Source organism: Haemorhous mexicanus, chromosome 4 (genome assembly GCF_027477595.1).
Source record: "Haemorhous mexicanus isolate bHaeMex1 chromosome 4, bHaeMex1.pri, whole genome shotgun sequence".
Lineage (NCBI taxonomy): Eukaryota > Metazoa > Chordata > Aves > Passeriformes > Fringillidae > Haemorhous > Haemorhous mexicanus.
Window position 1 is genome coordinate 5,594,202 of NC_082344.1, and position 27,787 is coordinate 5,621,988.

The 27,787-nt window shown below is 41.1% G+C and overlaps 1 protein-coding gene across 2 annotated transcripts in view; it reads right to left on the reverse strand.

The window, feature by feature from the left end:
* Positions 1-390: 390 nt before the first annotated feature.
* The window catches only part of ANKRD50 (ankyrin repeat domain containing 50), a 40,128-nt gene continuing 12,731 nt past the window's right edge, over positions 391-27,787 (reverse strand). For both annotated transcript variants that reach the window (XM_059843750.1, XM_059843751.1), the window contains exons 3-5: positions 17,870-18,099; positions 5,555-9,102; positions 391-3,391 (exon numbers count right to left, since the gene is read on the reverse strand). In XM_059843750.1, coding sequence (XP_059699733.1) covers positions 5,558-9,102; positions 17,870-18,099 — 3,775 coding nt within the window. In that variant the 3' untranslated portion in view covers positions 391-3,391; positions 5,555-5,557. The remainder of the gene's footprint in view (positions 3,392-5,554; positions 9,103-17,869; positions 18,100-27,787) is intronic.

Sequence of the window (27,787 nt, forward strand, 5' to 3'; positions counted from 1 at the left end):
AATACATTCAAGAAAAACGAGTAGCCACTCAAAGTAAGAGAGCTTTTCCTTAAGCTGAAAATACTATAGAGAAATACTCACCAAGGTAATAATTAACAAAACCCATTTGAACTTGTTAAGCACTTACAGCAACTGAAATAGTTAATTTATTGGCCCTTGTGGTATTTACAGTATATAATGGTCACTTTAAACAGAAGGACATGCAGCAAATCTTCTCCTGCATATGCTCAAAGCCACAGGAATTAATGCCAGGATCTGAGGTTGGCTAGCCTGGGCTGCTTACTGGAAACATACATCATGCTTCATTTAGTACTACATGAAAGTTAATCAAGTTTAATAACCTTTTCCTGAAATGTCCCAGGAAATGAGGTAGAAAAATTAAAACAGTCAGATGTCTGCTGAAAAGCAAATATATTTATTATGCACTTTAATATACACAGGGATTTTCGCTTAATATAATACAAGGAATAAAATAAAAATTTTACAATGTGAAATTCATTCAATGTACATTAAAGGCTATTTACAACCCACTCCAGGAAAAAACAGTCTATCTGCAAACCAAGTTAACTGAGGAGTTCAGATGGGGAATATTAAGCATAACAGACATTTGCATAGCAGAGTAACTGAGGAGGGAAAACACCTTTTTAGTTTTAAAGAAATGGTGATGTTTTCAATACTGATCACAGAGAAGACAAAAATGCATCAATTGTGCCTCGGTATCTCTTAATGCATTTCTCTCCAGATGAGTTTTTCCACATGCACACAGTATTGATATCCAAGTCCACAAAACAGTTTTTTTTCCCAGCTCTCCCATCAAGAATTTTGGATGTCTCGTGGAGATGACCTTGGAAGGACCAGCGAAATGGGATGAAGAGAAACAGGATTCCTGTTTTATTCAGGTTTTATGGGTGGTGAGAAGCGCTGCCCTGGCAGAAGGAGCTGTGCTGAGTCACAGCTGCACCTCTCTGCTCACCTCCACTCCATTTACAGATGGAAAAGGGCAGGGCAGAGGGAACAATGGGGGAACAGCAACTTTGCTTGGCACAGAAACCCCTCACAAATGGTGATGCTAAAAATCACACACAACAGCAATGTGGAATTACACAGACCATCTGAGAAAATAGATGATTTAAAGCAATTCCTGCCCCGTTCCAAAGGGATATTCAAATGTGGCAGAACTGTCATTCTGAAAACATTTTTGACAGGTCTACTTTCTGCTCATTTGGAGAGAGGTTTTCCCCAGTGACTGTTTCAAATGTAAATACTATTCACACAAAACCCACCAGACTATCTGTAAGCTGTGGCCCCTTGTGAAATTGGCCATATTTTTACGTCCTCTGTCCACAAGGTGCAACTAATAACAACACAATAAAATTAAATAAATATAATCCCAATGACAGTCAAGGTCAGTAGAAAAAATGTTGGCATTCAGAGATCCCTTTCCACAGAACAAAACATACATCTAATCACTAAGGAAAGTCGTATTCTTGCACAGTATTGCAAATGTACCACACTTGAGGTTTGGAACAAGTTTGCTGAGAACATTTTGGTACTTTCTCTTTTCTAAACCACTAACCCTCTTAAGGCCATTCTGCCAGACTCCTGTTATGTTTATTTTATAATTGTCCCACGGGGACAAGAAATTCAATACATGAAACATTCAGAACAATCCATATTGCCGTGTGTCAGCTTCTAACATCTAATTTTACTATATGCTGAATGCCTGACTATAAAAGATTCTTTTCTGAGATTTAGGAAAAAGCAAATAAGAATGGAGGTGCAAGATTTAAAAGCAAAAAAGAATTCTGATGACAGTTGATCATAATAACCAGACATGGAGCCCTTCAGTGCCTCAGAATATGCACTACATCTACATCCAGGGGCCATTCATCAAAGCTTAAGGACCAAATTATTCATCTAGGAAAGATAACCTCAGCTCTCCATCATCTTATTTCTGGAATGATCAGAATTAGAGTATGAAAAAGATGAAACCCAAGCCTTTAGAAGAAACACTTGCATACAAAAATAGGCTTATTTTCTAAAGAGCAAGGCTGTGTAATGGTGAATATAGCAGAATATAGCTTGCATTTGTAGGAGAAAAGAACCCACTTGTTTCATTTTATCGCTTGCAGAACTGTGCAAGTAAGATGTGCACATTCAAAGGGAAAACTCACACTGCTCTCTTTCACAACAATGACCTTGACTTTGCTCTCTTCCACACAAGTAAAATACTTCTGCTGTAAGAGCAGGAAACCAGCTTTCCACTATCCATGGATGGGCTCTCCTGACTGCTCCTTCACCGTGCTCCAGGTACAGAGACACACTGGCTCTACCTAATCCCCATGAAGCAGTAACCACATTCATACAAGTTTGTGCTTTAAGGAGTTATTGTCTCAAGACAGGGCCAACCCAGCCATCTCTGTACTCCCCAGGCAATGCTGTCGCTGTGCTTTTCCACTGCACTCCTGCTGGGTATTCTCTCAGCCTCGCTCACAAAGGGTCTGTATTTTCCATGGTTTGCTTTACTGACATTCCCAAAAATAGTCCTTTACCTTGGAAAAGAGAAAGAGCTGTTTCTAACATATAGAGATATACAAGAAAGCAGGATCAGACCTTTTAGCACCTCAGACATACCCATATTAGTTACCTCATCACCGTAGCAATAACAAAACCTACTGAAGACCGAGTGTCCAAAATTTGCCTATTGCTTTCAGTGGTCCCAGTCTGCCATCCAGATTTGGTGCTGTAGTACCAGAGAGTAGATTTTTGCCTCTTAAAAATCCCAAAGACACTGCAGGTGGTTGCAGTCCGACTTCCTTGCCACCACTGAACAGCAATTACACAGACAGAACACACAAGTACAGTATTTATAAAATACTGTTACAAGACTTGTAATTCTGGAGGGAACCTTTTGAAGTACACAGGGAACTGACAATACATGACAACAATGCAAATGTGACAAAACTCGTTGCTTGTTTTCTTTAGCCACAGAAAAATAAATACAAAAAGCACTGCCTTTTCCATAGCACAGTTCACTGTGGCACATGCACCTCTACCAAGCGATCTGGAATAGGAAATCAGAATTCCTGGTTCTTACCATTTTCAGCTGTGGTCAGGGAAATACAGCATATATCTTTCTGCAATTAAAAAAAGTGCTCATTCTGTGTATTAAATACAAAGTACACAAAATAAAATTTCGAAGCACAGAGGGTTATACTGAGAAGGCAGCCTGAAAATGTAGGCACGTTACAGTAATTAAGGTAACTGAACTGTAGGAATCACATTCTTGAATTTCTAGGTGGACTAAACAAGCACTGTTTGCTTTCATCCCAGCCAGCTGATAAATCATCGGGAGCAGAAGCGCTTCTGTTCACAGCATCATGGAATTGGCCTGGAAGTAGAAAATAAAAACACTGAGCTTTGAAATAACACAAACAGCACTGTCAGAAATGGAGCTGTATCATCCCTAATTAAAGTCAAAAGCACACAGCAACAACCTGATGAGGAAAAGTGCTTCCTGCCTAACCCTGGTCCCGTGACTGATTCCCTGTGCCCTCTGCCAACCCAAGCCCCTACAAAGTCCCCACAACAGGAGAGCTTCTTGGAAAGGCTGGGAAGCAGCAGCCAGGGAAGGAAAGCCATTCCTGTGGTGCTCCCATGGAGTATTCTGATGTGATTCCCCACAGGTGACTCATTTATCCACCAGTCAGGGAAATCACCCATTTTTCTGCTTGAGATTTGGCAAAAGAGGAGGTAAAATACAGCCTGTGTCAAGCAACTGATAATCCACACAGAATTGTTCTAAACTCCCATCTTTAAAGTGACGCTCTGGAAAGTGTTAAGAGAAAAGTCATTTGCAAAACCAAGAACTTCACTGAGAGAAACCCTGAATTTTCAGTAACACACCATTTGTTCCAGACAAAGCAAAGCCAAATTTTAGTACTATATGTGGAATGTTCAGATTTCTTTATATGCTGATTATATTTTAAAATAAAGGAAGATGGAAAAATTCACCAAAACCAGTCTTTTGATGACAGGTCAGGTCAGATGAACACATCAGAACCACACAATGGATTTACAATAAAGTATAACATGAAAGCAAGCGATGAACATCAGGTGGAGGCACGTAAGAGTTAGGAAATACAATCCTTAATTACACGGTTTAAAGTTTTACAGAAGCAGGAAAAAATTACAAATAAATTCTACTCCTGTTTGGGCATGATGTACTACTGTGGGAATCTGAAGTCCTTGTAACTTTTATGAAGATTTAAGGACTTTTCTCTCCCAGCTGATGATTCCTCTCTATGCCTGTTCCTGCTGTCCTGCCCCACAGCTCATCTGACCCTTTGGTAAAATCTGCATTTTACAAACGTGCAGGCTCTAGTGCAGATGTTTCTAAAACACTGCATTGTTTCAAACATTTTAATTGAACCAAAATGCCAGCCCAACAAGATCCTGCACAATATTCTATTGCTCTGCAATTCTCCAGGGACCTCAGCTGTGTCTACAGATATATTCCATTAAAATCAATTTCCAGGACATTTTGGGAAAACACCTATTCATGTGTTTTTGATAGCTGAAAACCTTCCATGTGTGGATTCTGCACCTGTCCTAGAAACACTCTGTCTCTGATGACCTGCAGCAGAACTGAGTCAGAACTGGCAAGAACATTTTTGTTCTAAGGAGCAGCAGCCTGAGCTGTCCAAAATGCTGCATTCACACACACAAAAAAAATGTTTTCAAAAATAAGTGAGCAAGCCCTACGAGGTGGGCACACCTCTTCTTCTGCTTCTCTGAAATTACAGTAGAAAATATATTAACACATTCCAAATACCCTAAAAAACATACACCTAACAGGAAGAGGAAGAAAAATAGAACTATTTTAGCTGACTCACTGACAATTCATGTCTGAAAAAGAGACTTATAATTACTTTTTCAGCTTAAAATTCAGTATGGGAGAGGAGGTGAGATATCTAAACGACCTCCACTGATTAAGAACAACAGAATGGTCAGAAAATTGGTACTATAACATTGATTATAATCTTGCACTAAGAAAAGCCACCTCTTTTATAGGAGGATTACCTTTACAGTAACAGAAATATAAAATCAAAGCTTTAGAATAGTATTTTATGCTTCATCCTTGAAATCCACATTCAGAAAAGTGGTTGCCCATAACTTTTAAGAACCTTCAGAAACTTTCTGAGGAGCGTTTTCGTAAATAATGAAATAAAGACTGTATCTGAAAATATAACGAACTGAAATTCTCATCTGTCTCTACGTTTGGAAATGAAATTCCAAATCAGTGCTATGTGAAACTCACTTATCAAAGACAGTGGGGCACAATTTGAGCAACTGAATTCAACAGATAACACGACAGTGATCCAACTCCTCTATGGCTGGTGCTTTTAAATGACAGCAAAGGAAATACTTGACAGGTTAAGATTTTAACATCCATCACGTCAGCAATTATGATGGTAAACGATAATAAAATGGAATTTTAGCACATTTTAAATGAAATGCAGGCATTTGGTTCCTTTGTGACTGGGTAGGTTACCTTTTACAATGGTGTTTCCTTCTTGTAGTTGAAGCTTGGGTCGCTACCTTCAATCTGAAGTTTTAAGGCTTGCTTAAGGCTGAGTTCTGTCTCTGCGGGGGGATAGCCTTCCAGCACATCCTGATGCCCTCTGTCCTGCACTGTTCGTGGGACAGAAACCCTGCCGAGAAAAACCTGATTGCTCTGAAGATGGTAATTTGGATTTGTCATGATGCCATTTCTCTTCTTCTGCTCCCCACTCTGTTGGTGAATCAGGAACTGCTGCTGAGATCGACCGACTTCTTGCTGAGCTGGAGGGACCAAAATTTTGCACTGTGGCTCTGGAGGCATTGATTTCAGTGGCATGCTTGTGCCAGACTTGGCAATAGGTACTCGTTTATCAAACTGAGTCATTTCATACTCTAGCACTTTGGGTTGTGAGGAACTACTCTGCTTTATTTTTTTTCCAGCTGACCCAGACTTGCTGGAGTTGTCTGTTTTGCTCCCTTTGTTCGCTTTAGTTGATTTCAAGCTAGGTTTCACTTGGCTCCATTCAAACTCACTGCTGGGTGAATTGTGATTTTGACTTAGGGAATGAGTTGTGGAAGAAGGGGAAACAATGGATTGCCTGCTTCTGCTGCGTGGCAGGGAATGCTGCTGGATTTGCTCCGTGAACGACAGGCTGTGGAAACTATCGATGGGCACCGTCTGAGCGGTGGCCGTTGAGGACGTGGTGCGGAGAGAGGAATTTTTGGAGCTTTTCAGGGAATTATTTGATAAAGATGACTTCTGACGGTCAACCGTAGAATCGGGAGACTCCGAAGGAGAACTGAAGGCGTGTGCAGGCCCATTGGATAATCCCCGCATCCCAGGCTGCATGTCTCCTCCAGTGCTCCCTGAACTATTGGATTTCATGGTTAAGGACTGCATTTTAGAGGAGACTGATTGTAAGGGTTTCTGCTCCATTGTGTGGACTGGAGACGGAGTACAACCATTCAGAGTCGATGCACCATATTTTTCCAGTAACTTGATAATTTGGGAATGTCCATTTTTGGCTGCAACCCGCATAGCAGTGCGCCCAAATTGGTCAGCGTGATTGGGATCAGCACCATGCTCCAGTAAGATCTGGACAACGTCAATGTGCCCCTCTTGGGCTGCAATGCAGAGTCCAGTAGCACCTTGATTACAAGTGTGGTCAACCAGAGCACCATGCTCGATGAGAAGTTGCACGACCTTCACGTGGCCTTGCCATGCAGCAGACTGCAAAGCGGACCTCTTCTCGTTATCTGCAGCGTTCACATCAGCGTGGTAGGTTATCAGCACCTGCACCATCTCCAAATGGCCCTGCCAGCAGGAAACATGGAGCGCTGTTCTTCCTTCAGCATCGCTGGCTTCGACGTTTGCACCATTTTCTAAAAAGTACTCAGCCATTGTAAGCTGGTTTTCTAATGCTAGGATATAAAGCGTCGGCCGGCCATCAGCATCTTTGTAGTTCACATCTGCTCCATGGCTGAGCAGTAGCTCGACTATATCTCTGTGACCTTCTAAGGCAGCAACCCGGAGAGCATTTCTCCCATCATAGCCTCTCTGATCAATGTTGGATTTATTTTCCAGTAACATCTGCACACAATCATAGTGACCTTCCTGCGCAGCTAATATAAAAGGTATCCGTCCATCATTATCAATTTCATTTGTTCTAGCACCTTGTTCTATAAGAGCTTCACAGATCAACCTGTGACCTTCAAAAGCTGCCATGTGCAAAGGTGTCCAGCCCGCATCGTCTCTGTGATTTTCATCTAGCCCCCTGTCCAGCAGAGTCCGTACTACTTCAACATTGCCCTGCGCAGATGCTATGCTCAGGACTGTTCTACCTTCACTGTCAATGCTGTCAACAGCTGCACCCCAAAACAAGAGAGTATTCACCACCGAGGCGTGGCCCATGGAGGCCGCTGCCAGAAGCGGCGTCCGGCCGTTGTTGTCCGTGTGATCAACGTCAGCTCCTCCTTCCAGGAGCAGATCAACCACATCCACGTGTCCTTCATAGGCGGCCACCAGCAGCGGGGTCATGCCATCCTTGTCGCAGTGGTCGACTTCAGCGCCGCGGTCGATGAGGAGGCTGACCACCGAGGCGTGGCCCTTACTGGCTGGCACGCAGAGCGCGGCCACAGACAGCGCCGTCCTCCCGTCCACGTCCTCGTGGTTCACCTCCGCACCGTGGTCCAGCAGGTGCTCCACAATCTCCTTGTGCCCCATGTAGGCGGCCGCGATCAGAGCCGTCCTGCCCTCGTTGTCGGCTTTATTCACTTCAGCCCCGTGCTGCAGCAGGTTCAGCACGATGTCTTCGTGCCCGCCCCACGCCGCCGCCCTCAGCGCTGTCCGGCTGTCGGCGTCGGCGCAGTCCACCTTGACCCCGGCGTAGAGGAGCGCGGACACCACCTCCGTGTGGCCTCCCCAGGCCGCCGAGCGCAGCGCCGTCCAGCCGTCGTGGTCCGTGTGGTTGACGTTGGCCCCGCAGCCGATGAGGCAGTTGACCACCTTGGTGTGGCCCTGCCGAGAAGCCAAGGTCAGCGCCGTCTGCCCGTGGGCGTCTTCGATCTCCAGATCCGCTCCCCTCGACACCAGCAGGTTGACCACGTCGAGGTTGCCGCTGTAGGCCGCGTTGGCCAGCAGCGTTCTCCCGTTGGAATCGCACTGGTTCACGGACGCCCCGTTGTCCAACAAGGTGCGGATGGAGTCCTCCCTCTCCAGGGCCTGCCGGACGATGCAAGACGTGCGGTCGTCTTCGCTGTTGACGTGAGCACCGGCCTTTACCAGCAGCTGTAGCACCTCTTGCTCTTTAGGAATTAAGGTTGACAGGGAGTCTTTGACAGGTGTGCCATTCCAGATCATCCACAAAGCCAGCTCTGAAGTCTCCAACTGTAAATTAGAATTAATGAGGTGCAACGCAAACTCTTGAGCTTCTAACGGCGTTAAATCCTTTGCCCGGCAGGTGTAACTCATGGCCAGCATTCTGTGTCCCTCTGCGGCGTTACACAAGTATTTCTGTGTGCAGTGCTTCACATCCAGCAACCACTCTGCAAAACTGTAATGAAACAAGATCTTTGTATTTCCAAGGCCATCGATAAGGACTTTGGACAGGACATCCAACTTGCGTTGAAAGTCCTCCATCGTCAGCGCCATGTTTTTGGTCCACACCGCGTGATACAATTCCGTGGTGGTCAAGGGCCTGCAGGCTGCAAGAATTACATTAAGGATGGGCTGGACCTTTGCAAACTGTTTCCTCACAAAAAGTCTCTGACAGAGCCAAAGGTAGAGGCCATTTAATGTTCCTGGAATATCACGGATCTCCCGCAACATGATAAAATTCTCCACAACTCCATCTAGGACGCGTTCCAGATACAAAAAGCAACCGCTGCTTTTGATGTGAAGCTGATTCAGCATTTCTGCTGTTTCCTTTGTGAGGTGCTGTCTCAGGGCTTCTTCCTGGTCCAAACGATGCAGAATATACTGCTGCACATCTTTCACAATGTAAGCCTTTCGGAGGTCATCCAGACTTATTTTTCGAAAACCTGTTGGGAGGAGAGAAAGTTGTAATTATTTCTGATCCAGTTCTGCTTAACTCAGTGTTGAAAGAAGAGTAAATAAGAGCCAAGACATTTCTCAGTGGGGAACACCCACAATAAAATATTTTCCCCTATAAACACAGTGAATATGAATTAGTTATAATAGCAGAAAACTCTGATAATTAGATGCACTGTTATCATCATCTATTATATTAAAAAATAGGTGCTATTAACAGAAATAATATTGAAAATCTCTCTGAATTAGACATTGTGTATCTGCCTTGGACATCACTAAACACCTAAGAAAACCATCAAAACTGCAACCGAAATAAGATTATTAACTATTATTATATTATTAAAGGAACAATCCCTTCTCCAGTGTGGTTAACAATGGAATTCTAAGCAATTTTCAGCTATTTCACTTAAGACAATTATTATGTTTATCTAATTACAGAGGAGAGCATTCACACCTACTGCATATGCATGATTAAATGTATAGAAATCACTAACTTGACCACGACAGCTTCTTTTAAAAGCTTTTATGATACAGGAGAGACACTCAAAAATAGTTTTAAACATCTTAAGACCTCTGCACACCGAAATTACCTACTTTTTGCAAGTGAGGGCTGAGTTCTAGATAAACACCCTGGTTCTCAGGTAGGTGACTCATTGTATAAAGACACGGGTTCTCTCATAGTCATATCTCTTTGTTTTTCCAGCCAGTTTACTCTTTAGAGGAAAAAGGGACATAATTTCATACACACAGACTGTGTCTGTGCCCTGCCCACTCAAGGAAAGGGACACTGTTCCCAGCAGCACGTGCAGGGAAGTTCCCTGTGCTGCCTTAGCAGCTGTAAGGCTCTCAGGAATGGGGCTGAACCCAGGCAGAGCCGTGTGGATACAGGGCTGCCTCTGCCATTTCAAACATTTGCTCTGGTAGGGCCAAGGTAAGCACTTGATGAGGACCTGCCCTCCCTGACTGATGACACACCGTGTGCTTGAACGCTGCTCTTGCGGAAGTTACGGGAAAACCACAGAGGTCACGGAGGCAGCAGCTCCAGTGACTGCATTTCAGGCCAGAACTGCACCTCACTTCTCCAGGGACAGCTTGTGATCCTTTCCTTGCAGCCAGCTCAGCTAGTCAGACACAAAACCAACTCTGCTCTTCAAACCACAGCTGAGTTACCAATCTCTAAATTATACTGAAGGAAAAGCAACCATAGATCAATGTGTTCAATTCAATTCCGACCCCATCTCCACAGGAAAAATCATTTTAAGTGAGCCTCTGAAGGATGCTGCTTCTACATCTATGTTTTTATTGTATTTAAACACTCTGTGGATCAAACTGCTCAGTCTGTGAGGTTGTTCTGACAGCAAATTCAGGCTGGTAACAGAGCTGTGGTTTTTGCTCCCCACTGGCTTCAGCAGAGGTTCTGAACATCCCATTAAGGTCACTCTGTTAATTGTTTAGTCTACATGAGCACTGTACAAACACCACAGATGAGAACACAGAGGCCAACTATGGAAGTGCTACTAAAATATTTCTGCTTCCCTTAGTAATTATGGAAGCACTACAAACAGGACTGAACCAATAGAACACCCAAAACAAAATCATGCTTCTCCATGAAATGAAATCACTGGAGAGGACACTTGCACAGTCAGTTCAGAGGATAAGACTACACAAGCAAGATTGACTACTTGAAGATTTTTTAATCAAAAGGCCAGGAACAAGAAAATAATCTTTCTCCATTCCAGAGGCTTTTTTGTTTCTTTTTTTGCTCTAAAAGGAAACACAGTAACAGCTTTATCCACCATAATGTGCCACAAATTCAACTAATGTCCTTACTTGACCTGTAGGATGGCATAATTAATTGCTTCACTATCTATTTTATTAAAATAGCCTCTATGTAACTTTGTGAAGCCCTTAATTCTTGCACATAACCCAAATAAAAAACTTTGCTGAGTAAGAGCAGACAGTGCCCTGTGATTCTACAGATCCCAAGCTCCCACTTGAAGTGAAAGGCTGTTTCTAGGTCAGGATCCTGCAGAAGACACAGCACTGATAAAATCACACCAAAGCCAGGGCCCTGCTTGGTGCATGGACCCACAGTCACATGCATCCAAGGAGCTGCAATTAGGGACAAGTGTCCCTTTGCCTGGCTCATGTGTGCACAGGGAACAGCTCTGTTTTGCTCAATCTGGAGCAAACACACTCACTCACCTTCCTCTGAACTGCCCTGCTTCACCTCACACAGATCTGTCCCTTTTTTCTTGGCTGAACAAGAACAGGCAGGGAGCTGTTCAAAATCATTCTCTAGGTCTTTAGACCCAAGTGACCCAGCTCCCAAAATCCCCAACCTCTCACATTAATCCCATGCTCACATCCTGCCTTCCAATATATACCTGCAAACATAAGCTATTTTTATTTTTACACGGTCTGTTTTTTCAGTAGTGGATTTCATTTCCCTGTGATGAGAAAACCCCCGATGGACTGGCACAACAGCAACCCTGAGATTTCAGCTGATGCTCAGTGTTGCCTGACTAATGATTACACTTCACCTCCCCTGACTCCCAGCCTTCCCAGGAAAACTTGCAGTGATAACTGTTTAAGTGCCTCTGTCTCAGTCTCTGTATCTCTGCTTTAAAAACAAGACTCTTGCCTGTTTTGCATTCTTTGAAAAACAATTTTCATTTTGCTTCCCAAAATGGGTGGGAAAGTGAACAAAAAACCCCTCAGCCCTCCAAATAAAAAAGTAAAAAAGGAAGGGCTTGTGTGATTAGCATTTTTTTTCCTTTAAATGAGTTATCACTACCCAGAGAAGCTGTGGATGCTCCATTCCTGGGAGTGTTCAAGGCCAGGTTGGATGGGGCTTTGAATAGCCTGGGATAGTGGAAGGTGTCCCTGCCCATGGCATGGGGTTGGAATGAGATGGTCTTAAGGTCTCTTCTAACACAAAACATTCCAATATGCTCTGATTGCTTTATTCCATACTAGAGCTAAAAATATTACCCTGATCCCTTCTTACCTGAGATACACCAAATATCTAAGCACTTCAGACAGGTAAATAAATTTCAGAAGGCTTCAGAGCAGTTTTAAACTATTTGATTTGCTACATGTTTATGGAAGCAAAAAATAGCTTTTCCCCCCCTTTTTTTCAGTATTTCCATACATTCTTTGTAAATGAGATCCTACATATTGTATCTGAAAGTAAGCTTAGATAGCAAGAAGCACACCACACTCATACAGACCTTCACACATCCCAGGATGAAACACCCTTTGAGGGCTGGGATTAACAAACTGCCATTGTAACAGACTTCTGGACATAAATCAGGATGTTAATTTTAACCACTGCATCAGGCCATACTATAATAAGCAAACAATTCAAAAGAAGCCTTATAGATAGAACTGAATTTTTTAAAGTCTGAATTTTTTGTTGCTAGTTTGAAGAAGGAAAACAAAGCTATGTTTTTTCCCCCAAATATCTGCCTAAATGAAGTCATTTTACATTTCCAAACAAAGCTCCTGCAAACTTGCTTTTCAACCCTGCCCCACACAATAAAGTCACTTTCATGGGCAAGAAGTACCAAAATATGAAGAGAAAGCTCATTTTGTTTCAGATGCATTCCCATGAACTACTGAAGCTCAGCAAAACAGAAGTTACAGTAGACAGAACTTGCAGTCCCACGACCCTGCTTCTTGCATTGTTAAAATTTTTCTTACAACACATCACTTTAAACCCAATGGGAGCTCCAATATGGATTGTTCTAATTTATGACATTTCTGGCAGTTCTGTAAACAAATCTGTTCCAAATGTATTCCTTGGCAAGACCTAGGGCCATTCAAAAGGGGGGAAAAAGTATCTTGGTTATAAATACTTTTACAGCATGTCAACCTTTTTATACTTTAATAGTAAAAAAGCTATTAACTAGCAAGTTTCAATACTTCAAAATATCCTTCCACTTTCATATCTTTAAATGGATTTACATAAGCACATAACAGAAGTTTTAAATGCATTTTAATGTATTTAACTGAATTGGAAGCTTTAGAGAAATCCAAATTATTCCAAACATGGCAGTAATTTTGACATTAATAATGTATGCTGCTGATCTAAACACGTATTGAATTAGGTACTTCTGTGGCCATTTATGCACACCTGCTCAAAAAGAATAACTCATCCAGCAGAGTAGAGGGCACCTGGAGACTCAGGCAGCACACTTAGCTTTTAGTGCATTTGCAGCCTATTGTGCATTGCAAATTTCTCTGCCTCTTCTGCAGGTGCTACGAGACGCTGAGGCTGAAATCTGCTGCTCTCACTGGTCCGTGTCACTGCACAGAAGTTTATTTAATTAGATCTACAGGTAATAGTCCATTTAAACCAATTCAGTCTTCCCTCTTTAATTATGAGGCAATTAAACTCCAAGTTCACACACAACTTTTTACAAGGAAATATGAAATTCCCTAGTACAATGCTTTCAAAGTGGTAATGAAAAGAAAGGACACAGTAATTAAAAGCTCCCTATATTTTCCCAAGCATTCTAAAGAGTTTTTCTTTCCAAACCTAAACAAGAAATAAACTTTTGCAAAGCTTCAATATTATAGAAGTAAATTTTACAACCACATAAATATATAGTTTATCTTTTACAGCAAGACTCCAACTCCCATAAAGACTTCAAAGAAACATGAAATCACCCAAACAAATTCCATCCTACAATGAAAAATTAAAGGACAACTTAGATTTTTTATTTTGGAAGCAATCTCTCCTGAAGTAGTCTCACGCCATTTATTTTCTGGAATGGCAGAAAGGCTCAGCTTCAAATCTGGCAACTAATTTGGTTTGGGGATTCAGCAATAGAATTACCTTGGTAGCTCTAATCACCAAACAGTGAGGTTTGTGAGAGAAGTTGCACTATGATTTTTTTACTCTATTTCTCTAAAATTTTCAAAATTTTGCTAATTTTTAAAATTTTTTTGGAAAGGCTATAAGGAAAACAACCCTCCACATCTATTCAGACCAGTAAACAGCAGAAACATGAGAAAGACATGTTCCTGAGATTTCCAATCAAGAACAAATTCGGATAAATACCAACTCCTAAAAGTTCCTGTCTGTCTGGAACTGAATGACAAGTAAAGGGATGAGTGAAAAATGGATGACATTGTCAGTTCCTGCTTATGGACAAGTGGGTGAATTAAACTTAAAAGTTGCCTCTGAGGTTTAACTGAACCCTTTCACCTCCACTTTCGGTTTTTTATTGAATTTTCCAGTATCTTTCTGGTATTTGCCATTAACCTCATGAGAACTATGGCTCCCTGTGACCCTGCACAGGTTGTGCTGCACTGGGGCACTCATGCCTCATGCATGAGAAGGAATTCTTCAGAAGAATGTCAGTGCTGAACTGAGGGGTATAATCAAGCCACATGCCACAGATACTTGATTTATGTGTCTAACAAAAAAAAAAGAAGAAATTAGGTAAATGCCTATTAAAAAGAAGCCTTTTAAAACCATTTGCACATATGCATTTTTACCTATTTACCTTTATGCTGTTAATGAGAAATTATCTGCTGTTCATTCCAACTTATCTGTCAAATTGTCTGATTTTAAAATACCTCAAGTTCTCCAACTAATATGAGGGATTTTCAAAACAGGAAATCAGTTTTGTAAGCATGACTCCTATGTTTTCAAGATTTAGTCTCATTTTAGAAGAAGCATTAGAATTAGCTCATTAGCTAAAAATGAAAGAAAAATATTTTTTTGTGGTACATTTTATGTTCTGTGCCACTTTCATGTTGGAAAGGCTGTGCTGATGTAGCTGCTTGAGTGCCCACACTTGGAGTCAAATAATAAATGATGATGTGGGAGACAACGTGGATAACTATGGGTGCAAGGCAGAATTGTTAAATTTAGGGGAAAAGCCATCAGGAAAAGCAAGCAGGCAGCATGTGGCAGTTGGTGACAGAGCATATGAAGAGAAGGCAGTTATCTGTCCCTCTCTTTTTTTAACTCATTTGGCATTTGCTCACTGTGGAGGGCGACCGCAGACTCAGCCAGGCATCATCTCACATTTGGTTCATATTTCTGAGGTTGTCTCTGGAGCCACAAGAGGCAAAACCTTTTTTTTTTTTTACTTTTTCTTTTTAAATTAATGAAAGCTGAGAATCTGAGCAAGGGGAAAAAATCCGTAGCCCATTGTGCTACTACAGAATCTGGGAATACAGAAGGGCCCAGAGCACAAGCTGCAGCAGATGCAGGCACAGCTATTCAGTTGTCATAAATGAGTTGCCACCAGAAGTGAAAGAACAAAGAGGACCAGAACAAACACCCCTCCTCTTTTTCTCATTCTTAAGAGTGCTAGGGATGATTATTCACCACTGGCAGCCTCAGGATGACAGTGGGTGAGAAAGACTGGACTCTCTCTTCCATGTCATCACTATTTTTGGCTCAGGAGCTGCTTGCACAACGCCCATCTGTACTGCACACCCAAAAAAGAGCATCATCAGGAGAAGGCCACGGCAGCAAGCCTGCTTCCAGTCATTGAGAACACTTTGCTGACATGAGATCTAAACCTATTTGTCAGACAGATTCAGAAGAATTTTTCACTGAATGAAAATTTTAAGTCAAAACAGATACAAACTCACTGCAAACAAATTAATAGTGGTCAATGTATATTTCATACCATACTCCAAAACTTTTTTAACAGAAAATTTCAATTCTGAAAGGATCCAAATCTTTCTCATCAAGTTACAGTGCAACTGATTTTTACTTGGCCCAAAATAGTTATAGTTATCTCCACTTCTGCCTGCCCACCAACTAAATACAAGTAGCTTTAAAAATTGGCTTAGCTAAAAGTAAATGTTCAAATACCACAAAGGAGGAGAAGAGTTTGCCCCAGTAGAAGAGTGAATGTCAGTCAATCCTTTGCAGGCCAGAACCCAAAAAGAAATCCACATTATTTGCAGTTTTACAACACCAAGTTGCATAGTTTCTGAAGTTAACAGAAGCTTCAGCCATGCTCCCATATCCTCACTACACCTTCTGCAAACCTGAATATTGGCTGGTAACAGGAAAATCCTCCAACAGTGAATTAAATGGGCAGCCAGCACATTGGCTGTAATGTCACATTTTCCTTTCATAGTGGCTAAACCACAATTGCCTCCAAATAGACCCTAAAATTTCTTCTCAATTTATACCCAGTTCTTTCTTTGCTGTACCTTTTCCACAGTGAAGATGGGATTATAGTATCACACACCAATTTCCTTTATGCTATTCATCAAGTCATACTCTGTGGAAATGAAAAATTAACTCACTGGAATTAAATTTATTTTAAAGGCATATCCATTAGTTCTGCTGATTTTTCCTGTCAGGAATTCCATCTGGAAATATGCTTAAAAGACAACAGCAAGTCTTTAGGGCTAGTCTGAAACATTGTATGATTCAAGGGAAAGGAAAAAGGACTGTTGTGAGAAAGTCTTGTCTGTTTTTTTGGCAATAACAAGATATCTAATCAGCCAAACTCACACAAAACTATTCCCATATGAATGCCTGAAGGAGCCCTGTGAAGCCACCCCAAGTTTTCTGTTAGTTGTCACATACTCCCAAATACCAGTCTTCATGCCTGCCTCTGACTAATATAGAACTTCATTCCAAAGTGCAATTATCCCATTGACCTTCTGCCACTGTGGCAGCGAGCAAGCCTATGGGTCTAAGTTCTATAATCACATTTTTTGTCCTAATTGTGTCCTTAATACACACAGGCTTTATACATAGGCCTGGAATCCAGTCCAGATATTGCCTTTTATTAAATTTCAGAGAACTTCCAGTAACAATGTCATTACAGGGAAGAAATGTTCTCATGACACAGTAAAGCCTGGATGAAGAAGCTGTAAAAATTTTTTTTGTTGTGCAACCTTTGCCAAAAGCACAGTCCAAGAATCCACATCTACATTGTTCCTCTCTCCAATTTCACCTTCAGAGACTATTAGCCACTTTCTGCAAACATGGGGAGAGATTTTAATGGCAGGTGAAAGGAAAACCTTCTGAGGTTGTAAGGAAATGGTGTATGCAGCTGAAATACTTCTGCACTTACACATCACCTATGCTGTTTGAAGCTTCCTAAAATGAGCAAAGCAAAAGGAAAATCCAACACACTGAAGAGAATATCGATGCTTTACAAAGATAAATTTTAACTCTAAAATGCTTGGCTGATTTAAGCTTTCCATAGTCCTGGGGAAACAGGGATGTCACCTCATATTTTCTGACAAATCTCTTAGCCAGGATTTCTCTCCTGGGAAGCTGAGAAGCCTCATAGAAAAAGGAAAACAATATTATCTCATTTGCTTCTCCTGTGTTTTGCTGCTTTGGAACATGGTTGGAGATTTTTTATCCAATGTGTGAATTGTTTTAACTTAATGACCAATCTCAGTCAAGCTGTGTCAAGGTTCTGGAGAGTTATGAGTTTTTCATTATTATCTTGCAAGCCTTTTGTAAGTATCCTTTCTCTATTCTTTAGTATAGTTTAAGTATAGCATTCTTTAATACAATATCATAAAATAATAAATGAGCCTTCTAAGAACATGGAGTCAGATTCATCAGTTCCTTCCTGCTACGGGGGACCCCACAAATACCACACAGAGATGTATGTTTTTTACAATTATTGTTTTTGCTACTGTCATTTTTTTAGAACTAAGCATGTAGCAGTGCCTCCCACCATCCCCAGGGCCTGGTAAATGCAACATCCTAGGTACAGGTCCCAAAGAATTCCTGTGCTCTGTGCTCACCTGTAAACATTTTGGTAACAGCTTTACTCTGCTTGCGGGCAGAACACAGGAGGAGCAGCCAGGGAGGGAAGAACTCGAAGTGGCTGGCTAAAATCTCTGCTATTGTCCCAGACAAACTTGTGGAAGTCTGTTCACCCTCAGAAACGTTACAGCCCTCATCCACCGAGTCCACCAGCATGAAGAGGCTCTGCTGAGGGGGCTTCATTCCCAGGAGAGGCAGCAGAATGCACCTGGAAGGAACACAGCACAAAACTGGTGTTTTAAATGCATTTAACAACACACTGACTGTCACAGGCAGCCAGGACGAAACCATGATCAACTTAAAATGCAAAGTTACTTTTTAAAAATAGTTACCATGGAAAATATTGAGGTAGACTAAACTAAAAGAAATACTTTGAACAGGCAGGTAGTGATGTAGTTCTGGCTTAGGCACCATTACTTTTTCATGAACTTCTAATTTATAACAATACTTGAAAATTCTGTAATAGTGTTCAAGGCTAATTAGAAGACTTGGAAAAATGTTGCTTCACTAAGAAGCTACTTGGCCAAAAGCTTAAGAACTTCACTACTTCACTACTCTGCCAAAGCTGTTGCTACTGCTTATCAGAAACTAATAGTGAACAAAAGCTGGTCACGAAACAAAAATCTGAAAGACACATGAAATATCAAAGCTCCAAGAGTTCAAGTCAGAATGAATAACACTATTACAAAGAACAGAATTTCTGCCATACCTTCACAAATAAAATGCAAATTAGTAGCAGACGGAGGCATTCGGCAGTGACTTTGATGTATTAGCTTTTATTTATATTGAAGTTGCCCAGCTCCTGTTACTGGGAAAGGATTATCTGCATCCTTGGGATGCAGCTCTAACAACACATCTGATTGTGTGGCTAAAAATTTTAAATTTGCATCTACTGTTGCTCTCTTTAGCAGGTGGTTCTTAAAAATATACCTCACTGCATTTACATGTATCTTTAAATAGCACTACAGAACCATCATGAATCTATTCAGTATTTCCACACTACACTACTGTTTTTTGGGAAACCTCATAGTGATTTAGGCCTGGAAGTTTCACTGACTAAATTATCTTTAAATACACTTGGCAAGTAAACTTTGACTTTATAGTACAAGGATTTGGAAAATGAAACGAGGTGAGAAAAATACATATCTGACAGTTTACTCTCTTGTAAATTTGCTGTTTGCACATGTCCAGAAGGCATGCTCATCATAAGTATTTTTTGTTTTACTCAAGACCGTAATAATATTTTTTCATTTATTTTACTGAACAAATTTACCTTCAGAAGACTTTGGTCAACACACTATCACCTACCAAGCATTCAAATGGGAAATACAGGAAAATCCTGCCTGCTAATGCAAGAATTTAACCCACTTCAGAAATTATTCATAAGCCTTGTTAGGGGAAGGTTGGTTATTTTCTGGTTTTCTGACAGAGAAAAAAGCAAAATGGAAACAGTGGTGCACTTTTCACGTCTCACAGTAACAGCAGAATCCAGCAGAACAGACTAGGGGGGAAAATTCCTCAGAGGTATAAAAAGGAAGTACAGAATACCTGTGATCTAAAAATATTCAGTATTACATAGATTTTAAAACACGGCCTCCCCCCCCTTTTTTTTTTTCAGAAGCACAAGACTTCTGGAACTCTGGTAATTGCCCAGCTAGGTACTCCTTCAGAGGATGCCTGACTTCCAACTGAAATCACTGCCCACTAGGCTGGGAAGTTAAGCAGCTACCAATTTACAGAACAGGAAATTAAAGTAGCCATGAGGTTAAAATTACTTTCCCAAGTGATGCCAATCCCACAATGAAAGGAGGCAGTTGGAAATGACCACATTTTCCACCCCTTCCCCCACCAAAATGCTGCCTTGCCCCCTCAGCTATTTGTGTCAAGGCATTTTTCCTGCAACATTTCTTTCCCTATCAAAACTAATTTTCTTCTCACATAGTTCCCTGTATGAAATTACTTTTGGAGAATGAATGTTACTTGGAGATATGAAGAAATGGTAATGGTTATCTTAAATTAAAAATCTCACTTAAAATCCATGTGACCTAACAAAATGCCTATGAAATACCTTAGGAGCATCCAGAAACATTTTTGTGTCAGTTTTTACCTGTTGGGAACACCACTAAGAATAGCAAAAAGTCTTGTCTGGGAAAGATTCCCAAATCACTCTGCCTCCAAACAGGGCTGGAAGCAGATGTCTAAGGAATAATGTAAGCACTGGGCAAGCACTAGAAGACCAAATTTTACCATTATTCTCAGCCACCACTGCTTCCAGGGACTTTCTGAGATTCAGCTTTTGCATTTAGCATCCCTTAACTGACCACACTTCCTTCCACAGGTCTGTCCAAGTTTTGTATGAACTGGTTTAAGGCTCTGGCATTCACAACAGCAAGGCTGTCTGCAGCTTAGCTGCACACTGCATGAAATAACCCTTCCTTTTGTGGTTTACAACCCAAAATGTCCTTGTTCCATTTGATATCCTTCAACTTCTGACTGGAAGGGACAGTGAGCAGTAATGTCATATTCCCACTGTCTATGCCATTTGTACCACAGCCTCTCTGAGCTATTTTTTTCCAGGCAGACGAGTCCTAGCACATTGAAGCTGCTCCACAAAATGCCATTCCACAGCCCCTTGTCTCCCTGTGCTCTGCTTCTTTCCACTTCACAAAACTTGTACTTCTGAATCTTAACACAATTTAAATTCCACTAGGAAAAATATATGCACATAAGAAATGAGGCACAATGACTTCTCCCAGCTTAGAGCAATATTAATAAAAGTGTGGCATTAACAAGATATTGATCAGGCTCTCTCTTTAAGTGCCCTTTGAAACTGTTTGATAAAATTCTGTTCTTCTGAGACACTTTACATCACGAGTTCAGAGCGGATGCCAAGGAACATTACAGTGAAACTTTTTGGGAAGTGCTGTGCTAATGTGCCAGAAGTCCCATTATGTGACAGCCAGGGGATCAGCCCCAGACAGCACAGGGTTAGGAAAGGCAGGTCCTGCCTGACCAACCTGATCTCCTTCTAGGACAGGGTGACCTGCTCAGGGGATAAGGGCAAGGCTGTGGATGTTGTTTACCCAGACTTCAGTAAAGCCTCTGCCAGCATCACCCTCCTGGACAAACTGGCTGGATGGTGGAGTCTAAAGAGAGGTGGGGAAGGGAGTTAAACCCAGCTGGGGGCACATCACAAGTGGCATTGCCTGGGCTCAGTTTTGGGGCTGGTTCTGTTTCGTGTCTTTATCACTGATCTGGATGGGGGCACCGAGCAAACCCTCCCCAAGTCAGTCTCTTCTCCCAAGACATGGTTTAGTGGTGGACTGGGCAGTACTGGGTCAATGATCTCAAAGGTCTTTTCTACACCATCCTGAGTCTGTGTTTGCCTCCATAACATGACTTAGTAATTCCACTCCCCTACCATTTCTTGATTACACAGGAAAATAACATAAATCAACACGGAATTAACAAGGTCTTTAAAGCACTTCCCTCAAGGGTGATTCATCTACAGATTGTTGTAACAGATTGCTTAATTGCAGAGTGCCTCTCAAAAGATTGGAAGTTGATTTTCTTTACCTTCGGAAAGGGTAACAGCTTTATCTTTACAACTTTTATATTTAATATAGATATAAAAGTGGTGAATGTTAAAAAAGTCCCGAGTTAACCTGGATATTTGTAAAACCACAAAATCTCCAGAGAAAACAGCACAATTAGGTGTTTTAAAAGATGGAATTCATTTTAATGGCAATCTCATGACTTAGTTATGCAGAGCAAAGATGTTTTACATGCTCTGCAGCAAACAAGAATTCCTCAGAACAATGAGCCATCCCATAGAATTCTTCAGGATTGCTACTGAGTTGACTGAACCCATGCAAACATGATTTTCCACACATGGAAGGAATATATACAGGCTATGCTGAAGTTCTGCTTATGGCTGGCCTTGAGATTTTGATTGGATCCACAAAAACAGAAGAGAGCAGAAAGACAGCAGCACTGTCCTCAAAAGCTGAAAAGAGTCACAGAGGAGTGCACATACTTATTTAAAAAAGAGAAAAAAAGGAATTAATTGCTAAATAGAAATTAATGAGTGGCTAATTAATAAAGGCAAAAGAAATCATAATGTGTTCCTCATATTTGACTGTCTCTGGTGTATAAAAAAAGCTATGTCCCACTTAAACTGGGAGCATAGCATCCTAGAAGGGCTCCTGTTTCTCTACCCAGCTGCCAGCATTCTCTACTGACAAGGACACAGAACAAGTGTATAAAAATCATCTCCTAAGCAGGCCAGAAGCCACAGGGCCAAAAAAAAACCAAAAAAAAAAAAACAAAACAAAACAAAAAAAACCCCAAAGGAAAACACAACCACTACCCCCTGATTTGTCAGACTCCAAGTGCTGCTACTTTTAGCAAAGCATGACAGGCTTCAAATTTTCTGACAGAAATTACATACTTGGAAATCTGCTGTACTACTACTACTGAGCCCTTACCTTTCCTTTTCTAAACAGTGTAACAATGCTTCAACAAAGTGCTTTTTGGGACACCTCCCAAGGGATTATATCTCAGTATTTCCAATTTGTATTCCTGAGAAGCACCATCCCAGAGGTCTGCATCAGGCATTTACAAACTCTGTTCTTTCCAATGAAAACTGCTAAAGAAGCAGACAACATTGTTACTCCACACACAGCTTCCTCCTGCTTTTTCCCACGTTTCTACACCAGATTCCTTGAAGAAATTCACCAGCTATTTGTCATATTCCTAAACCCTGCATATTGATCAGGAATATGCCCTCTATATATATTGGATCGATGTCTTTGTGATTATGTATTTATATATAAAGAGTTTAATAATACCTGGTGTATGACAAAATAATTCTCCAAGCACTCATCTCAAACTTCAGAAAAGCTAACAAGCATCTCCCTTCTTTTAAGTGATTTACAACATGATATATCACAGCCCTTCACAATGTGATTTTTAAGAAATTTACTTCCATTTATGTTGCATTGGCAAAAACTGAAAATAAAGGGCACAGTGAGACTGTAAATAAGCCAACTATATTTACATAATGTTGTAGTAATTTTTGCCAGCAACATAAGAAGCAGTGGGATTTTTGCCTAAAAATCACACGCTGAGACCTAGCAAAAATCTTAACCACTGAGGGGAAACCTGATGCTGCTGCCTCTAAATGAGATGCAGCAGAAGCTCTGCTGTGCCCAGCCACTGCTGGGGAGCAGGCAGGCAAGGAGAAGGCTCTGCAGGGCAGTTAAGAGCTGGGGGAGCTGCATGCCAGGGAAAGGGGAAGGAATTATGCTGGACAGACACTACAGAGGGGAGCTCAGGCCATTGCAGGACACCTCACAGAGGCACCCAAGGGCACGAATCTATACAATGGGGTTTTCACTACTTCCACTGCTCATGGAGTAAACCTAAGAGCTTCTAAATGCCTCAAAATAGAAAACGAAATGCTAAACTCCCAAGTGTTTTGTAATCATCCCTACTTGAAAAATTCTCACAAGTGACAGCAAACACCAGAGCTTGCTTCTCCTATGCTTACAGACACATGTTCATTTGTATATTGGAATAATCCAGGGGTTGGTTAGCAAGGAGCATAATCCATTAAAGCTGTCTGTCCCCACCACCCCCAGTTCTCAATTTGCATTTAAAAGCATGGAGCCAGTGAAGATAAAGCTGTTAAAGACTGTTAGAAGCTTCAGCAAAGCCAGACTTACACCAATAGCCGCATTTTTCTCTTTTGTTTTCCAAACTGCATTTGGGGCACAGGTCGCAATAAAAAAAGAAAAGGTGAATTTAACTTCTAATAAAATTGACAATTCCTGCTGTTCAGCTGATGAAATATTACCTTCTTTCCAAGTACTTTTAGCAGCTGTATTCACACAGAAAGAAAAACCAGAGCATCCTTACAAATTGCTTGTAGCACTGTTTGTAGAGAGTGAGTTTTATTTTGTCCTGTGACAAGGCATTTACATCTTATGGATGATATACAGTAAACGGTTTGTTTACCTGCCTTATAATGCATTCTGGCTAATGATTAAAAGGGAAATTAATGATCAAATCAATAGCTGCTTTCTGTATATCACCACCCCAACTCTTGGCACTATCCACACGTGGAATACAGGCCTTTCCTTCTTACTAATTGCCCAGCTGCTCATACTGGTAATAACATCCAGCAAAACAGACACACGGGACCCTTAACTACCTGGGAATATTTATGAAATACGAGGGCTGTGAAGCACAGAACAATTCCACACTTTAACAAAGCTGCAAAATAGAACCCATAAGGCAAAAGTGAAGCGAGCCAGTTGGACGTGGGCACACCTGTGTACACACTGACAGATCTGATCTGGTTATCGAGGTACTTGTTCTGTACTTTCTCAACAAGATAAAGTGCCCTGCAGCTGATTATCACTTTCTGGCTAAGTGTAATACTGGAATTAAGGCACACTCCTGGGCTACAGTGTAATACAGATTATTGTTTCTAGTAAATTATTTATTTGCAGGCTGCACAGGAAGACAAACTGGCCCTAACAATTCTACCCAACCATGGTTAATCCTATGAAGGAAGGGGCAGAAAGCAGAAAAACCAAACAAAACCCACCCTGAGAATCACCTATTGGGAAAGCTCTAGGTGAAGTACACAGATGTAAATCGAGGGTCTGGCCTTTTCAGAAGTGGTGAATTAGAAACAGCAGGCAGGTCTTGTGCAACTCAATACCTGATTTTGCAATGTCTTGTAGCAACCTGGATTTTATCTGCAATTGTAAGGCAGACTTGCAGCCCCAGCAGGAGAGCACAAAAGCCAGCTCTAGGGCATCAGGCCAGACAAAAGCAGAATTGATGGTGGAACCAGCGCCACTGGTCCCACAGAAACAGGCCATGCTGGACCTTGAGTATTGATTAGAGCCCTCCTACAGTCTCACACAAATACAGAGGTGATTTTTGGCTACAAAGCACAGCCAGCAGAGCTACTCGTGGATTTACTTGAGACCTTGGAAAATAGAAGCCTTAAGAGCAAATATTTTGGTGTAATAGTGGACTGCCCAGAGCAGTTTGCAAACAACTTGGCTATTATAAAGGACAGACAACTGTGTCTGAAAATCATTCCCAAGTGCTACCAGGAGCAGGCTGACTGTATTTTAAATGGAATATATTTGCCATATGTCCTAACATATAAAATATATTCTAAATTACGCCGAGTCTGACATACAAAAATCTGTGTCCCCAAAGGCAAAGAGGGGAACAAGACAATGAAAAGATTTTCCCCAAACATGTAATTAAAAAAAAAAAAAAGGCAATGTATCCAAAACAAACTCACAGTTCTGTTTTATAGTGATAGTGAGGTCACTTAGTCCACTGCCACGCCTTCAGCAGGATCAGCTCTACATCTGCCATCCCTGAGATACAAGCCTAAGCATTCTTTAAGATTTCCACAAATCAATACTGTCTCCCTAAGCAATCCATTCCAGTGCTTCAATATTCTTGAACCTGGGAAGTTTTCTCCTTCCCTTCCTGTGTCTAACCTTTACCTGCTTTCCTGCAATTCAAACCTTGTACCTCCTGCCCCACAGATAACACCAGCATCATTACAAGGAAGCCAGTAGTACCCAAAATTTATAACCATTTCTCTCCAGTCACCTGACAGAATTAAGGAACAGATTGAAAAGAAAAAAAAAGCCACAAGCAAAAGGTGGTATGAAACCAACTTGATGTGCTGTGTCAGTTTGAAAGTGGAGTACTGATAATTAAGTACAGTTGCTAATCTCTTATTGCACGTAGTCAAATATAGTTCTACCTTGCACATGGCCTGTCTGCACCAGTCCCATGCAAGTAAAGCCTTCCTGCAGACAAGATGGCATTTATGGGTATCTCTTATCCACCAGTCCTGTGACTCTTCCAAACATACATTAGATTAAATTTATCAAAACCAAACCATGTCATACCATGTTAGTTGTTTTTCCACCTCTTTCTTATCTCCCAGCTGTCTGCAAATAGTTTGTCTGATTATTTCTTCTGGCATTTTTCATCTTGACTGACACATTTCTAATTCCCCACACCTTTTATACCCTTCTTAAATCAAGGCACTAAATACACAAATTTTTCTTGCAACTCTGAATTTTCAGCAATCCTGATAAAGATAACTTCTCCTTTGCAGACAATCAGGAACAGTTTGAGAACATCTCACCTATTCTATGTTGGATACCTGTTTGAGGTTTTTGGCCTGGGCTATATTTTTCTTTGATCTTCCTGTTTCTTGCTACTTTTAACTATGTTAGCTGACTGCAAAATGACTGTTTTTAAAAAAAGGGCAATATACAGGAGCACTGAAATTTTAGCTTTCCTGCTGTTATTAGTTTTTTCCCCCCAAGGAATAGCAGACCAACACTTGGTGGATATTGTCTTTTTTCTGCCAACATAAATGGAGTTACTTCTTGCAAAACATACCTCACAGGAAACACGATCAATGCACCTTGAACTTGCAGTCTTGCTCTCATTTTTATATTACTCTTTCACTTTCACATTTAGTGGCTGCTCTATTTTCTTCCTGCCACCTTCCTGATGGAGTTTAACACGTGAGTGAGGAGGAGCTCAGTTTCCCTGAGCCAGACATTTAATACAATGCTTTGAGACCTCAGTGCTCTCCCCAGCCAGTTCCTTGCTTTCATTATACTTGTCTTCATCAGATCTTACTCACAAATCTTCTGAGATGGTACACCTCCATCCTTTTAGTTTGTCTTTCTTCCTCCTCCCCTTCTAAGCAAAGACTCATAGAATCATTTAGCATTCTATGAAAAGACCTTTGAGTCCAACCATTAACCCAACACATGCATTTAGGATCATTTCATAGTCACTATATCCAAGAGATTTCACTTCCTCAGCTGATTTTTTCCAATCTGACTGAAGCTAATTTGTGTCTCTCCACTAACTATTTTCTCCTCTTTGACATCAGAAGCATGGTCACTGGCAGACTCCTGCTTCTATCATGCCTTCCCAGCTGATGTTTATCTCCTATTTGTTATTCAAATTTTTAACTTTGCCAACATTATCTGCCAACATTATCATCCAAATTCTATGCCATGGATGACACCACTTGTTATCTTAAAGCAGCTTAGCTTACTTGAGCTTGCTGCTTTGGTAGGGTAAAGCACTTACAATTTTACAAAAGACATGGTTTTGAGGTGAGGGCATCTCTGAATTACCACAAACCCTATTGGGACAAAGCAGGTAAACCCTTATACACACAAGGTGGTCTGAGAGGTAGTTTGATTTACAGTCCATGGAAGATCAGGCTTACCAACAAACCTCCAAATAGAAACCCCACATGTAGGGCTATCACCACATGTGATATATGTATTTTATTCAGATTTCCCAGTGGCTTTAATTTCTTTACTTTCGTCCTGAACTACAAGCAAGCACGTTATGTACAAAACAAGCTACTTTTTTTAAACACATACCTGTTATACAAGTTATCCTGACAGATCTTTTAGAGCACTGAACTCAATCTTGACTGCACACTAAAATTTCCAGTTCTGCTTGTTCACCCCTTACCTTTTTTCCATTAGTATGAAGACACCTAAGGCATTTGATTACTCCCTGACTTATCTTTTGTCTGTCCCATGACCTACATGACTAAGCCTATTTCCCCTCCTCCTCCATCCCCAGTTTTTGAGCTGTTGTCTAAGTTGCTGTTATTTAGATTTATTCCTGGAATTTGTCATCCACCAGGTTTTGTTTTAAAGCTCTTTACTTAGGGTCAAAAAAATCAATGCTTTTCTTTCTACTAAGCATCAGTTAAGTTCTCAATGGTATTTTTTCCTGCAAATCCATCTCTCTTTTTTTTAAAAAGAAAGTAGGAGGTGCCAAAGAATGCACACTTTAGATCA